The sequence below is a fragment of the Poecilia formosa genome, unplaced genomic scaffold, assembly GCF_000485575.1.
Source record: "Poecilia formosa unplaced genomic scaffold, Poecilia_formosa-5.1.2 Scaffold242, whole genome shotgun sequence".
Lineage (NCBI taxonomy): Eukaryota > Metazoa > Chordata > Actinopteri > Cyprinodontiformes > Poeciliidae > Poecilia > Poecilia formosa.
The window spans coordinates 627299-644184 of record NW_006800181.1 but is presented as its reverse complement, the minus strand read 5'-3'; the positions used below and the strand labels follow the sequence as shown (position 1 = coordinate 644184).

Genomic DNA, 16886 nt, shown 5'->3' with positions numbered 1-16886 from the left:
GTTGCATTCTCTTTAATTTTCTCTGGTCTGTAATGGAGACTTGAATTTAACGCTCCATTTCAACCAAAGGTTTGTAATGCGCTTCCTAACCAGACGCTCCAAAGCGTCCGGTCCATAACTCTTCAACACGCTGTCAGCTCCCGGTCAGAAAGACGCATTTAGTTCAGAGTCCATGAGATGATATTCAAAAAGGATTTTATTTAATTAATTGATTTCAGTTGCCTCTGAGACTAAATCTTTGCATAAAGTCTATAATGTCTGCCCATGTGCCGACTTGTTTTTATTATTTGTTTGCTTACCTTTAATCACTGATTTAAATATTGTAATTTTTAAACTGAGCAGTAATTGTACATCCATGGAAACTCAAATGTAATATTTAAAACTTCAATACATAAAATCAGTTATTTAACAATATGAGGTGGTGTTTAATGTATTTTTAACATTGTATTTTTATACATTTATGCTAGAGGTGCCCAAGTCTAGTTTTCCAGCGCTACCATCTGCAACTTTAAATGCATTCCTTCACTCACACACCTGGACCATTGACTCCTTATAAGCCTCTACAGAACTGAATGAGGGAAGTCAACCTTTTGTCTGGGGTGTGTTTTAGCAGGGATGCACTCCTGATTTGCACTGTCACTGTGGCCCGTTGAGGGTGGCCAATATGCAGATGTGGCCCTCGGTGAAATTGAGTTTGACACCCCTGGTTTATGGGGATTTTAGGTGAGAGACCAGCACCAAATAGCCGTGAAGCAGAAGCAAAAGTCTGAAAAAGTTTGTATTCATCCCCTTCTAAAACAACTCAGACGTCACCTCGGTTGTAAATATGATCCACATAATGTAATGTTGGTACAAGTACAGCTGTTGTAGAGCAAATTACAACATGGTTGGTTATGGAGAAGCTTAAATCAGGATTAGATTAGATTAGATTAGATTAGATTAGATTAGATTAGATTAGATTAGATTATAAAATAATATGCCAAACTTTCAACATCTTGCAGAGTTAGTTTTATGCGTAATCAGCAAAATGAAAAAAAAAAAAAAAAGAAATCACACCAACAAAGACAAAATAATCTGTCAATGTAACAAGAGTTTATTTCAACTGATAATCTGAATTTAGTTCTACCAAGTTTGTGTTCAGTAGTTATTTTCCTTCTTTAATGTCAACGATCTAAACAACCACATACAGGTAATAATAATAATAAAAAAAGTTGAAAAGACAAAATCCACAATGTCTTGTGTCATTAAATATATTCATATATAATAACCATAATATATTAGTAGGCATCGTAAAACAACATTGCTAAACGTCTTTGCAATGGTGACAAGAACATTTACAATTCATAGTATGAACACAAAGCAATGCTTTGATGTGTTTATGGCGTTTCATCGGGGAGGCTTGTCAAACCATTGCTCTACAGACTGCTGGGAAAAAGTACAGCATGAGGCTACAGAGATGAGGGAAGTGTGATTAGAGGTTAAAATTCATCAGATGACGATAAAACTAAAATATTTACCAACGAAAGGCAGGAGTATGTGTTCGTGAGCAGCACTGAATCTTTTCAGGATAATTCGAATACAAATCAAACACTAGATGTATAGTTAAGTCACAATGATGTCAGTCATCTGTTTGTCAGGCATCTATTGCAGTCAAACCCCTGTTAACACCATGGCTTTATAAGGATGCGTAAGGCTCCGTTATACTAGATCTCCTCCATCGCTCAAACACAACTGAATCTCAGTTAATTCAGAAAACCCCATTTTTGTGTGTGATTCTACTGAGCCTTACTTTGCAGTGTAAGAGCATCATCAGAAGGAATCATGCAGATTTTTGATTTCTGTGTTGTTCTACTATCGTATAATTGCATTGTAAACCATATGAGCTGCTGCTCATACTTTTTTCTTCCTACTCGTTCTACATGCGTTCTCATCTTTCTCCCTTCTCATTGAGAAATATCACAGCATCTATTTGAGAGCACGACAAATATATATCTGCACATTTTGTCATGCATCCTGAAAAACTGCCAACTTCCTTCGATCTCTCAGAAGGCAGATTAGGTGGAATTTGGAGGTGTGCGTGCTTAGTAGGCGAGCAAGTAGTGACCTGTAAACTTTTGCATTGGCAGTCCGCTGTGAGCGGGGCCTAATTAAACTTCACCGACGAGGTTATGCATGTGATTTTGAGAGGCAAGAAACTGTTTATTCCTGGGTTTGTTTTCGTTGATGTCGTCTTTCAAAGGCCGATGCTTTAATTATTTATGTTTTACATAACCTGAGCTCTGCGACTTTGTTCCTCTCAAGAGACGTGAACTGTGCACAAACAGATGAGCAAAGTGGTTTCAACAGGCAGATGATTACGACCCATTCCACCTTGTGCATAATGTTGAAGCGAATGGACTGTGTCCTTGTAGTCGATGTGGATTCTTGCATTGATGTCTGCAAAAACAGTAAAAATCTGAGATCCGATAATGAGGAAAACATTGCAAATGAAGGTGGAGATAAATAAAGTAATACCTCTTACTAAAGGTCCTGTATATAATGTATATCTGCATCATGAGGTATGAGCATGATCCTTTCATGGTTTCCATTTTCCTGCTTTTTGTATCTTTGTTCCTACAGTTAGATACTTTTCTAATTCTTTTAAACTAATTAATGTAAGTTTTAATAATCTGCTGTCAGCAATATAGTATTTATGAGTTTGTAAAACATCTGAACCCTTACGAATGTGACATACATTACTGTTTACTTTTTGCTGTTTACTGCCTTCTTTGCAGCAAAGAAGGCAGTAGTATGCAGCTGCAATTAAGTATTTTTCACTTTCTAAATAGGTGACATGCATTGCATTTTGCTGCAAAACAAAGGCTGTATCCATGTCCCATTTTATTTATTTTTGTTATCTTTACTGTTGCGAAAACATATTTTAAGATCTGATGTAAAAGCTCTTGTAAAACTGTGAGTGGCCTCTGGTCGATAAGCTGTTTGAAAAAGCGAGTCTTGTTTAAAAGCCAGTAACGAAAATGACTCTGTTTAAATAAACTGATAAGAAATGAAGACCATCAACAGCAACAAATCAAATATGAAATAAAATACAAAAGCACCTTGAAGGAGTAGTTCAGGACTTTTCAAGGATGTGTTGGTGTTTTTGAACAAATGCATATATATAGATGGGGAACATAAAACATCATGGAACATCTTTAGGATCAGGACGTAAACATCCTTAGGTGTCCTGACAGTGACCGCCTCACTCTCAGCGTTCACTCTCAGAGCGCCGAGTGTGAAGCGTTCTAATCCACCATCAATGTGTGATCTGACCTCACAAATGCACGTTTCAAAGAATGGTAATAAAATCTCCTAAATGTTTTCCTGAACCTTGTAGCCAGGCTGCAGAGAGGAGTTGAAGCTGTTGTAGTTATAAACGTTGGACCATCTTATGAAACTCTATATAATAAGTCCATATGTATACAAAGACAGACAAGAAAATACTATAAGCAACATACAGTGGGTTAGCTTTAATTTTTGATGATTATTTGAGATGCACTGACATATTGTCTGCTTTGAACCTCACTTGAAAAATCTTGAATTACTCCTTTAACAGCCACCTAAGTGATTTGACCGCTCTCAAAAAAGAAGGGTGAATAATGTACCCTTAGCATAACGCACCATAGCATTTACGATTTATGATGTGTAGTTGAGGAGTTTTTATAAACAAAAACTAATCTCTGTCCCTGTTCTTCTCCTTCCACTTGCATATTCTTAATCTTAGAACTCACGAAAAAGAAAACTGGAGGGATCTATGATTGTTTAAACTGCAGATATTCCTGACTCAGAGCACACGAAAGACAACTACATGTATGTTGGTTTGACACAGCAACAGTAGCTTTCACAGCACGTACCTCGGATAAACGACAGCTTCCCATGAAACCAGTTAAGTTCTCTGTGAAAAATACAGTTAAAAAAAAAACAATACATGCAGAGGCAATATTGCAGCTGTAGTTAAGTGTCTTTTTGTCATTTGCACCAGCGTAGGATGTCCATAGAAAAATTAGAGCATTCAATACAGGGTTTTCATACTAGAGTAAAGAAAACAAACACAAATAATGTTATATACTGGTAATAGGTGCAAATTCGCCAAATCCACAAGAGAGACGAATCTCAGGGTAAAAACAAACCATGAAACCAAATCTGCAAGGTGACCTCCTTCAACAAAAGTTCACTAGAAAATACAAATCATCCTAAATAATTCTCTTCATGCTTCTACACAAAAAGCAGCGACATAAACAGTGTCCTCTGTCCCGGGTCCTCTGTCTCTCTCACTTTCGTTCTCTCTCTTTTTTTTTTTTTTTTCTGAGAACCCTGTTGAGGATTCCTCTTCGTTCTCCAGCTTCCTCTCTGCTTGCTCCCCACCTATGGCTTCTTGCACTTTCCTTTCTTCTCACGCTGCTGGAACTTTCTCAGTCTGCGTGCCCACGTGTCCCTCCACTGGATGACCAGGCTTCCTTTGTCCGCCACCACTCCGCTCTGGCCGGGGGAGTCCTCGTCGTTCCCCAGCAGCAGGTACTTCTTCCCGGGCTTGATCTTGGGACACTTGCAGGCCACGTCCTTGGCGCGGACCCATAAGAACTGGTCCCCCCTGCGGATGCGGCTTTCCCCCTGCTTGTAGACGGATATGATGTTGACGGTAAATTTCCACCACTCGCCGGCTTTGTCTGCCTTCAGGATGTGCACCTGGACAGCTGCAGTGTGATATCGGGAGGACAAAGCATTGTTGGTTAACGTCGAGTCGGTTTTACTGCTTTCAACACATGCACAACATATTTCTATTTGCTTATAATACAGACTGGGGCCTCTTGTGATTTTTATAAAGCCTTTAAGCTTCTTACCAATACATTACAAAAAGAAGCCTGTTGGAACATTAATCATTAAGTTAGTGACAGAAGAGAAATCTGCTGTGAGACTCCACTGCAAAAGCACAAAAACTTACAGAGCACTTTAGTCTAGCTGCAAGAGCAAATTTCTAAACGCACTTGAAATAAGACAAATTAACTTACAAGTAACTTTTCTGCAAGATAAAGGAGCTCGTTTTCAGTGAATAATTCCTTAATATTGTACTTTATAATATTTTATAAAGTACTATTTCCATTGGAAGAATATTTCACTTGTAACAGGAAAAAGGTCTTGTTATAAGTGAATTTATCTGCCGATGGAACAAATACTTTTTCATCAATATTAAGGAATTACTTACTTAAATCAAGCCACTATATTTTACAGAAAACTTACTTATAAGTTAGTTTTGTCTTATTTAAATTGTACTAACATACTTGCACTACAAATGAGACCAAAATTACTCTGTAAGATTTTGTGTTTTTGCAGTGTGCGTGCAGTCGCAGTATGCACAATAAATAACAGTGAACAACACCAAAGCAAACACAATCCTGTTTCAAAAATGGACGTTTGGACATTACGTTGTTCTCTTAAACAAAGTGAAAAGGCCAGGTATGCAGCCCAGCTATCATATACAGCCCCACATGCACTTTGTCTATTATACTGACACAGCAGTGTGATCAGTAATGGGATTAGGAGGCAAGAGGCGGCTTTTAGAGACGTGAGCTGAGCAGACACTCAGGGATATTACGTGAGGAATGAACAGACGTGGCCCTCAGGGAGCAGATAGACGCTCATGGATCCTACGCCAGAATGTATCAATATGTATTATATTGACCAGATCTCTATTAAGTTCCATTAAGCTTCTCCTATAATTATGAGGGAGCTTTAAAGATGAACAATCATGTGATGGGGTCACTGCTTTCTCCTTCAGCATTAAAAGGAAATCCGAGTGCAGTGCAGGATTCGTATCTACAATCTTCAAACCAGTGATCTAAAACTGTACATTTTCTTCTTTTTTTTTTCATCTAAAACCTTCTTTAATGTCACACTCTGAACATAATAATTAAATGCAATATTTTCTGAGCAAGAACTTAAATTTTTTTGGACTGTCTGAGAAGCAGGAGAAGCCCTCTGGTCCAAAACAATATTGTGTTGAAGGTCTGATCCCACATTTTGGCTCAGGGTTTCCAGTCAAAGCATTTTTAACATGCTTTGAGAGAAGCTGAAACACTAGTCGTTAAAGTTTATGACGTTCAAATCAAAATATCACGTCTATTATGGAGAACTTTTTTTTTTCTTTAGGTTTTTTCTGTGCACCTTCAAGGGGAATTATAGTGAAATACGTTACCAGTCTAAATATCAATGAGTCACATCAAAACAGACTAAACTTGCACTTGCCTTGCTCAACATGAAAATATTCCCCACAAGTGTTGAGTCTGATATATTATACTGTAAGCCTAATATATGACTGGTGATATTGAGGTCATCCTTATTTGTACAGTGACATTTTTTTTGCATTCATTTTCCTATTCAGAAGCTAATAGGTTGGGTTTGAGCATGGCTTCAATAAACATGTTGCCTGGAAATGTCATGCTCTAATTTCTTAAAGCGATCTCTCTCCTTTTTTTGTGGGGGGCGGGGGGCTAAACTCCAGCATTTTATTAAATCATATCAAAGATCAAAGAAAATTGTGTGTATCTTTTATTTAACTCTACGTGTAACTCAGAAGGACGGCTATGTTCTTCCTATTTTTAAGTTTAGTTTTTTAGCTTGCCTTTAATTCTCGGTTTTGCGTAAGTTAAGCACATGTGCAGAGTGATCTGAGGGCGACCCGTGGATCTCCTCGTGTCCACCAGCTCATCTTTGCATTAGGTCAGCAGCTACTGGGGAGACTGGAGTGGATCAACTGGTTATAGCCAGGGTTCTGCTGAGATCAGACATTTCAGCCCTTATCTTGCGCCCCACGGTAGCTTGTAATTCTTTCCATGGGCCCAGACACAAAGCATCGCAGCATGGTTTTCTGGCACAGCATGGAGCTCCAGCTCCCTGCTGATCTTTTTTAAAACACTCCAAAGCTTTCCTTCTTCCGAGACAAATTCAATAGATCCACACCGAGTTTGACCTCTGCTCAGATTTCCTCATTTTATGTGACATGTACGTCACAAGGATTTTGTTCCTCTCCTGAATCAGGTTTCTGTGAGCTACTACAGGGTGTTTTTTCAAACCTAGATTGCACTAGGAAAGGCAAAGCAACTGATTGCAAAGTCTGTAACCTAAATTTGATTAAGAGTCTGTGGAACAGCTTATTCACAGATGCTCTTACGTCCAGACTGACTCGGCTTCAGCTGAGTCACGAAGACGAGTTTCTGTATCTATGCATGCAAACGCAGCAGAGACACACCCAAAAATAATAACAATAATAATAATAAAAAAAATTCTTGCAGCTGTATTTGCAGCTAAAGCAGGTTCCACAAAGTATTTACTCAGGGTGGCTGAATCCAAATGCATACCACACCTAGACCATTATTTGCTAAAATAATTTAATCTTCCACTTTAAAATTAAGCAGTAATTTTGCATCGGTTTGTCACGTAAAATTCAAAAGAGTTTTACACTGACGTTTGTGGTTGTAATGCTCCAAAATGTGACAAATTTATAGGGACTTGAATACTTTCACAGGGTACTGTAAGACCAGTGGCAGGGAGATGGATTAGCGGGAAAAAAAGTCTTCATGCTTCAGTAGTTTAAACAGCAAAACCATCTTTTGTGTAGATCTGATCTGTTGTGTGCCAAAGCTAAATTACACTGATCCCTGGAGTTTGTTCTGACATGAGTTACACAGCTGCTTCAACCGGTCAGTCTCCTTAATACCAGCAAATATATTGTATAGCTGCATTTCGTGCTTCAGCGGAGCCTTTATTTATCTTTTCTTGATATTATTACAAGCCATCAATCCGGTGCAGTTCACACGAAACAAATAGCAACTCATCCGAGAGCCGTTCTTTTGCTTACCGTGGGTTGGGTGGATAGACGGTGGTACTCTGGGTTGGACTGATGGTTCTACTAGCAGAACATCGTTTCACTCTTTTTAAGCAAACATCTTCTCCTGATGGGAACCGCCAACATTTTGTGTTCATTTTGACTAAAGTTGGTATAAAATTTTCCTTTAATCAGACATTTTTACAAAATGCAGACTCTCACTACCGCCCCGATTCTGACGTCGTCCCCCCCCCAAGAACCAACAGCAAACGCTCCAGAGGCCCAACTTTTCTCACGACACCACCAGTGAGGTGGACCCGGGTTGAAGAGGAGGTGTCTATAAGCTGACCCCTAACTCCTCCAAATCCCAGCGGAACAAAGCCCGGACCTATCCGTCAAGCTCCTGAAGTATGCTGCGGGACGCCAACCCCCCGGTTTGGTTCAGCAGCTCTGCAGCCTGACTTCAATCAGGGGAGAGGACGCGGGCAACGGTGGGAGAGGGGAGAGGTCATACGTCTTATCCACACCTTGAATGGTGTGGCAGACTGATGGTCGCAGGAATGCAGCACGGGACGCTCTGGTTGTGGGGGGAAGTGGGCTGATCCTTAATGAGGATCTCTTAGTGAGCCCCCACTGTCTGTCTCGCTGTGCAGATAACCCCCCCGCACCCCTAAACACACACACGCACACACACCTCTGTCTAATTCTATTTCCCGCTCCTTCCTTCAAGCTCCCTTTCTCCCACCTCTTCATTGCTCAAAGATCTGTTTGATTCTTTGTCTGTTTTGATTCTTTACTCAGAGCTAAAGTAGGAAATCGGTAAAACTGTAAAAGCTCTTTTGAACAAACCGGGCCTGTGACTGCGCAAGAAAACTGAAAGCAACTCTACGGCTTAGATTAAAACGTAACGCTTACAGAAACGTTTTTTAGATTTATTCATTGATATCTAGAACGTGTTTAAGGACGTGTTATTGGCAGACCAACGATAAAAATGAATTTAACGACCAGTGTTTTGTCTGACTCACCGTAATCCTTTTTGCAGTACTTCTTCATGTTGATTTTCAGTTTGCCTTTTGATGCTTTGCAGTAAGAGTCACAGTCTGTTGGAAGAAAAAAAAGATTATTATCGAGGACACTAGGAAAATAAAGACATCATTAACACAATTGAATATTTTTTAATAATCTATGGTTGCTAATGCATGACTTCTAAATTAGTCAGTGCTGAATTAACACAACCTGATTTCAGCAACATGAACATAAAGAGCAGGAAAATGAGCAAAAACAAACAAATTATATTTTTACTCCAATGACATTTTTTTTTACCTTTTTTTATTAATAAATAATGTAATTTTTAAAAATAACTTATTTGGTTCTGATTAAGTTTCGAAACAATACAAACTGTGTATTGGTTCTACAATCCGTGAAGTTGAAAAAAAAAAAATAGCCCAGTTACAAGAATATCTTCACAGTTCAGTAGATTAAATAACAAACAGATTTTTGGATTATAATGTAAAATATTCAATGAAGATAAAAGTAAAAAATAAATAAATAAAATGAAAGTAATATAAAAGATAAGTCTATCATTGTCGTCTTCTTTGGAGGTTATGAAGGTAATATGTTAAAATGTAGAAGTTATAAGAATGTGCTGTATTTGTATTTTTGCAGTAAGTTTTAAAGATTAATAATATGCATGTGTGTGTTTTGTGAAAATTTACAGTAGAGAAATATATATATATATTTGTCACAAAATAAGTACACTAAAGTGCATTAATTAATGGCTTGACAAATGATTTCTTTTTGATTGTTTTGTCTCCGCATTGCTTTATGACATAATGTGTTCAGTAACAATTGTGCCGTTTAGCATTTACCCAAAGATGAAACACCACTTGTTCTCACTGTGTCTGAGGGATCAGGTCTGGGCAGACCTGCCTCACACGGCTTGTCACCCAAACGCCCCAATAAGAAACATAAAACTAAAAAAAGTCTCCCAACGGGGACCATGTCAAGCTCTCAGTTTTGCATGTGTGTGTGTATGTGAGGGGGCGGGGGGTGCTCGGAGTTGGCAGCAATTTGAGGGAGTGGAAGGTGTTGGGGGTGGGGGGTTGAAGTGGGTCATTGCCACACAAAGGGAGGTCAGGAAGGAAAAATTAGCCATCCATGAAGCGTTAGGCAGGGGAGCCGTTTTTTTTTTTTTTTTTTTTTTTTTTTTTTTGCACAGGGTTGCGGGGGTCTGCAGGCGGGGTGTCCATGTCGGAGCCGTGAACAAATAAATACCTCAAGCAGGCTGTGGGCTTACCCACACTGCCTCACAGCTCCACGCTGTAGAAAAGCTGTCAAACACCCAGCGGTGTATGAATGAACACACTCTGAGAGCGCTTGCTGAAAGAGTCCTTGGAGTTTGTCATCTGGTTGCACAAGGCAGCAAATTTTTTTTGCCTAGAAATACACAAAGGGCCTTGATTAAACAGTGCATGTTCTTTTTGCAATGATGGTTTGGGCCTGCTGACAAAAATAATTACCTGTGATACTGTAATCGCAATGTGTGATGAAAAATAAAGTTAATACTCAAAGTATGAACCTGGGCAATATCAGTTTTTTATTATTTTTTTTAAATAGAGCAAAGTTAAAGCACTGCAACAGTGGGAAAAAAACTACGTGTTCTCCGTGACATTTTGGAATACAATGTTTTTCTCAGTGAGCACACAAACGCCACCAGTTCACTTTGCACCCACAAAACTCTTCAGTGTGTATGTTGCTGCTAAGTAAGGAAGACGCAAAGTTAAACATATTCAAAAATAGTCAAGGAAAAATAGAATAATTTATTTGAAAGGAAACTGTATAGAGACGTGTCTGCACTTTATTCAAGATGAAGGTTGTCAAAAGGTAACAGGAAGGCTAAACATGGAACTGGTAAGTCGCTCTCACTATTTACAGCTTTTAACCTCTGACTGTCTTGGAACATTAAATATCTGCAGATGTTCTCATTCTTTTGGAAAACTCACTTCTCATACGATGCTATTCATTTCACAAGGCTTAAGCACTAAAATTGATGTTTGAGTAATGCTAGCTGCACTGACCACTCTCAATTTTAATATGTTTTCTAAGGACGGTATAAAATAACAAAACCAAACTATTTTCTAAAACATTACAAAACCTATGAAACACACTGTGTGACATCGCCTCTGCTCCTCGTGGAAATAAATAATGATGGTTCATTCAAATCCAAATACACTTAATTGAAAAATCCCAAGAGGAAATAAAGTGACAGGAAGGCCAGGAAAAAAAAGTTGAATGTCTCTTAAGCTACAGTTCGTATTCTCACATCAAGCCTATTTCAAAAACTGGAGTTTCAAAATTGGTCAAAGAACTTAATAATTTATAAATGCCAAGCAGGAATCCCTTAATCTCTGCTCCCTTGGTCTATTCTCACCAGCAGATGCAGATATGGTGAAAGAAACCTGAATGGGTTGTTTTGACAGAAAGTTACAGGATGTTGTTTGGCCGATGGAAGAAGGACTTTGAGCTCTAAATATGAATAAACCTCACAGATATGAGCAAATCTTTACTACTCTTTATAGGCCATTACAATGAGGTTGCCTGGGGAACGCCATGACAGAAAGAAATGCCCAAGTAGAGAAGAGGGAGGGAGGGAGGGATAATGAATGGTGGAAGACAGGCGGGCAGCAAAACGAGATGAATGTAATTTGGCAGGGGGGGGGGAGAAAAAGAGGAGAGTAAAAATGAGCAGAGCTGCTGGTTGCGTTACAGTGTGGTTGGGCTCCGGCCGGAGCGGAGAAAGTACAAACCGAACAGAGGAGTCTATAAAAGCTGGAGCTGATTACCATGTAAATGATGGAAGAGGGGGCTGTGGAAGGGCAGCTTTGTTTTCTCAAAGCCCCCCTCCCCCCATGCCATCATGATACTTCCCTTTGATAGCCTTTCGTTCCCCATTAGTGTACCCCTGAGACACAGCTCTGGGGCCCGCTGAGAGCGCCCCGAGATGCCTGTTTAGGACCAGGCAGTCCCCTACTGCGAAGACAAATGTCCCCTTTGTGCCTGCGTTACAAGCGGCAGAAGGGGAAGCGGTCTTGTAATGCCGAGCTAAAATGTGCTCTGCGTGTTCTAAGTAGATGTAGTTACTACAGCGCTTTGTTTTCTGGCCTTTGAGCGCACTAAGAAGTTGGTAAGTGAGAGGTGGACCTTTGCCCCCTCTATCAAAGTACCCCGCGGCCCTTTAAACTAATCGTTTTCATTCAAGCTGCTTCTGGGCCCAATACAGTTCGTCTTGGAGCCAAAACTTTACAGCGGCAAAGGAAAAGCCGCAGTACCCATCGACAGCCAGTAGTGGGTTGAATGAACCGCAAGGCCATTTTTTGTGTGTTTTTTTATATGTTGAACATGAAAAACTCGGCTCCCTGCAGCTTGTTGAGGTAAAAGCATCTAGTCGTTCAAAGACTGTTCTCCTATAAATCAAGACTAAACATTAGGAATGGGGAAGTTTCTATTGAAAAGAGACAAGTTAGCTCACCTGTCGAAATAAGCACATCGAGGTATTTCCCAAGTGCAGTAAAAGGTACTTTTACCTTCCTAGTCAATCCAGCCTGTCAGTCTCCATTTTCAGTGTGTAGGGAATGTTTTGCTACAATTAGGCACAGAAATGATGGACTTGAGGCCTAAATGAGTTGCAGACTGATGGAAATGAAAGTAAACACGCAAAGTCTGTGTTTAAATTCAAAGAGTTCAATAAAAGTTGATTTTGAATAATTATTATGTCACACATAGTGAGGAACAGAATGTTTTTAAATGTTAATACAGTTACAGTGATATCTGCGGTTGTATTAGACTCTTTTGTTTTCCGTCATTTCGACTGACAGCGTCAACAAAAATTCTGTCATAATCTATTTTTACACATCAGTTCTCAAAATGATAATTATGACATGAGCTATTCAGTTGCATTTCTTTATCATTTGGTGTAATTAATATGAACAGAGAACCCAGATCCCGTCACGTTTTAAGCAGATGAACGCATCTAATTTTTCTCTGCAGTGACAAAAAAAACAAAAACAAAAAACACCAACAATAGCTACATATGAAGAATGAAATTAAATGATGGCAGGTAAATTATGCACGCTTCACCTGCTGTGGTCTGAACGCACAGCCTCACAACTTCCTCCTATTCTGCATCTGGAGGAGAAATCTGCACTGGCGTCTAGATCGGGCGTGATAAAAGCCGACCCGTGTGGATTTTAGGGAGGGTGTCAAGGGTGAAGTTAAGTGTTCTGCCACATGGCAGAATTGTAGTAAAATGTTTATTTTTGGTCTCGTCTGATAAGATCAGATCGAACCACACACAGGTGGAGATTATTTACTAATTTAGTGACTTTTGAAGATAATTAACTGCACTGGATTTTAATGGGGACCTTAAAAATGCTTGCCACACTTTCCAAATTTCTATTTGTTCACAATTTTAATCTTCTGTATGTGTCAATTCATAGTTACGTGCTACTGAGAGGCGCGCGGTTTGAGTCTGGATGTGGGTCGGCCTGCAAAACTTGCAGAGAAAAAGTTGAGTCGTTCCTCTCCTGTCAAAACATTCAGGTCTGCAATCGGAGCTGCTCTGACACGTCCGCTGCAGATGATCGAGTGCAACGCAACGTCCAACACACAACAAATGGCTCCACATGCAAAGTGTGACAAACGCCATACAGAGTTGGAAGAACGGGAGCGGTAGAACGAGGAGGTGTAAATGATGGCTCCCAGGAGGAGGGCTCTCTCTCTCTCTCTCTCTCTCTCTCTCTCTCTCTCTCTCTCTCTCATTTAACCAGACTGATTGAGAAAAACTGCAGCAAATAAAGCACGTAATTAGATTAGAGAGCTGCTGTTCTGCTCTTCTCCTCCTTGCTGGGCTGCTCACATTCAAGTTGCGAGCCTGGATACTGTCTCGGAAGGAGACACACAGAGAGAGAAAGGGGAAGAGTAAAAAAAAGAGAGAGAAGACGCTCCAACCTCTTTTCTCACTGTATTGCCACTGAGTAACGATGGTTTCTCTTTAACAAGGAGCCAGCAGAGAGGAAGCCGCTGTACCGTGAAAACGTCACCCAAATACGAAAAAAGAAAGGATATAACCACTTTAGTTTCGATTAGCGCCATTTTAAATCATACTGTCTCATAGTATATCGGTCTAATGTACTTCAGCATTAATTAAACAATCTAATTGTTACTCAGACAGAAGAAAATTGAGCTAACTCTGTGGCATGTTAATGTTTTACACACCTGACGTAATCAAAGCTTCTATATCCCAAATTTGTCTGTTGGGAGGAAAAATATATATATATATTTTTTTTCCACAGTCTTAGTCTGAGTCTCTGTAAAAAAACACAAAGATGTTTTGCTGCAAAACAAAATATCCTGGGGGTGACACCGTGCCTAACCTGATAGGGGGAATAGTGACCCCTGACCCTTTAGACTCTATGTATCCAGATGGGATAAAGCAACATAGGATACTCCATATCTGTGAAGTGGATGGTAATGATACGAATCATTAAATGTGTTTGTCTTTTCAGGTCAGTAAACAAAGTCACAACACAACATTTTCATCAATTATGGGATAAAAGTGATCAAAACCACCCTGGCTACATGTGCAAATTACCATTAACTAAATCATAAAATAGCTTTGATAATCACTGGGTTTTTGTTGTTGTTTTAATTTGGGGTCATATTATTGCAAATCCTGAAGAAGTAGAAAGATAAAAGTAAAACTTGCACACAATTTCAGGAAAAGTATCAATACTCAAACATTGTCGGTGGTGATGTGAGAATCTGAGGCTGCTTTGCTGGTGTCATTGATGGAACTATTACTAATCAATAATTTATGATTATCTAAAAATGTAAGTGGTTTATTACATAGCATTCTAATAAAATACGGTTGTGACTTGACAAATTGTGAAAAAGCTCAACTGGTTTGAATACTATAGCACAACAAACTTCAGCAATACAGGGGGTCATATGTTGACTATGACAATTGTATGCTGTGTTTGTTTACTTTTACCAGGGCTTCCTCCAGATTACTATCATTCTGTGTCCAACCCTTCTCTTAGCATTCACATAACTGAGTGGTGGCTTAAGATTCATGACCGAAGCGCCGCGGAGTCTGAGGGAGCCAAAAAGGGTGTGCGAAGAAAGACTCATGTCCAAAAAATCTGAGGAGGGGTCCGCTACAGATTCTGATCGCTTCCAGCCTCAGACATGACACATACACACACACACACACACACACTGGACACAAACGCCATCATCCTCATCAGTCCAATTCTCCATCTCCTCATCATCATTAGTTACTCTAACATCCTGACAGGCCCGCGCGGCCGCAGCTCAGGTCACCAGCAGTTAATCTCCTCCACATTTCGTTGCCATGCAGACGTCTCTGTAGTGACCCGTGGGAGTGGCGATTCACACCATCCGTGACCCACCAGCACAATGTGTGTTTTGTCTGGGCCACACCATCGGTGCTATTCTCCACGCATTCCAGCCCTCCGTGTGGTCGAGGTGTGGGGGGCGGGGATGGGAGGGCCTCCTGCAGGAGACAAATTAATATCCACTCCATCTTCCCTCCTTTCCTTCCATCCCAGCAGATCCCCGCTCCCCTACTTCACGTTAGCCGCAACGAGACACCTGCCTCGCAGCTGTCGGCGTCACGCTTGTATTTTCCACCGATTCCTACATCTCGAGCGCTACGGTCGAGCCGCAGATCTTCTGTCATTTGTTCCACAACTCCGCTCGGCTTTAGACTTCACATCCGTGCGCCTCATCTTTTACTCAGCTGTCACGGATCTTCCTATGGTTTCACTTCCTGCTTGGTCCTTTCATCTCTTTTGGCCAAAACATCTTACCTTTGCATAATCAGTCAAATTCAGCAGTTAAATTCACCTCTGGACTTCATTTAGTTGAATTTTCTATAAGTCTAACATGCATCTGAAAAAAAAGTACATCTTTGACAGTCATTTTACTAAAAAAAAAAAAAAAAGGAGGTTAAAAGTCCTTACAAACATTCTCACACACACACACGTGCGCGCACACACGCCACATATGTAAGCAATCACCAACTAGGTGATATCACAGCCGCTGGAATACCAGAGGTACGTTTGTTGTTCGACTCTCTCTATAGGCTCCGTGGGTGATGTGTGCATCCTCTACACGTCAAACCTGGGTGGGCCAAAGGGCCCCTTGGCTTTGCAAGGTCTCCATCACGGTGCTACAGCTCACAGCCTGCGTGACTTCAGTCATTGGGATCAAGAAAGAACAGCTGAAGAAAAGCATCCCCACTGCATGATGCTGCCGTGTTTTACCATAGAGATGATGGGATGTCGGCCAAAAAGTCCAGTCCTGGTCTGACGAGTCCTGAGAACCTTCTTCTGAATGTTTGCTATTACTTCTACTGCAAAAAAGACTTCTTGTGACATCCTTCTTGCCACTCTTCCATAAAGGCCCGATTTGTGCAGTGCATGACCAGTATGTTTCCTCCTTCCTTCCATCATTCTTAGATCATGAGATCTTAGTCTAAGCATTTCTTCCTATTTTATAAAATAGTCACTTTAAGTCACTTTAAAGCCAAATAAGTTGCTACTGGCACACACGCCAGTAGCAACTTATTTGCTACTGGCAGCTATTTGCAACGTGAAAATCGCTGCAAACATATGTGCAATTGTACAACTGTATATCTTTGAAAAGCAGAAGTGGAGCGTCCTGCTTAAACAAAACAAAAAGAATGCAGGAAGTGGTTTATGGACAAAACACTTGTATTTTCCAGTAGCCATTGTACAACGCATGCAGCAGTAAAACCAGCTGATCAAACGTGCTGGAGCTTGTTTGGGGTTGCTAGGCGACGAGCTGGGCTTCGTACTTGAGTTGTTGTGTGAGGGGCAGTGCCTGTTGATTTGTGACGTCATTTGGAAGGTTTTTGAAACAGATAATTTTCTAAACATTAACTTGCTGACAAAAAATGGCTGGGTGGTTTTATTAAGTGCTT

At 40.2% G+C, this 16886-nt stretch overlaps 1 protein-coding gene across 1 annotated transcript in view; it reads right to left on the bottom strand.

The window, feature by feature from the left end:
* Window positions 1-1072: 1072 nt before the first annotated feature.
* The window catches only part of ntn1a (netrin 1a), a 70525-nt gene continuing 54711 nt past the window's right edge, over window positions 1073-16886 (bottom strand). Inside the window, exons 6-7 of the mRNA XM_007569575.2 lie at window positions 8887-8961; window positions 1073-4733 (exon numbers count right to left, since the gene is read on the bottom strand). Of these exons, the coding sequence (XP_007569637.1) occupies window positions 4405-4733; window positions 8887-8961 (404 nt within the window). The 3' untranslated portion in view covers window positions 1073-4404. The remainder of the gene's footprint in view (window positions 4734-8886; window positions 8962-16886) is intronic.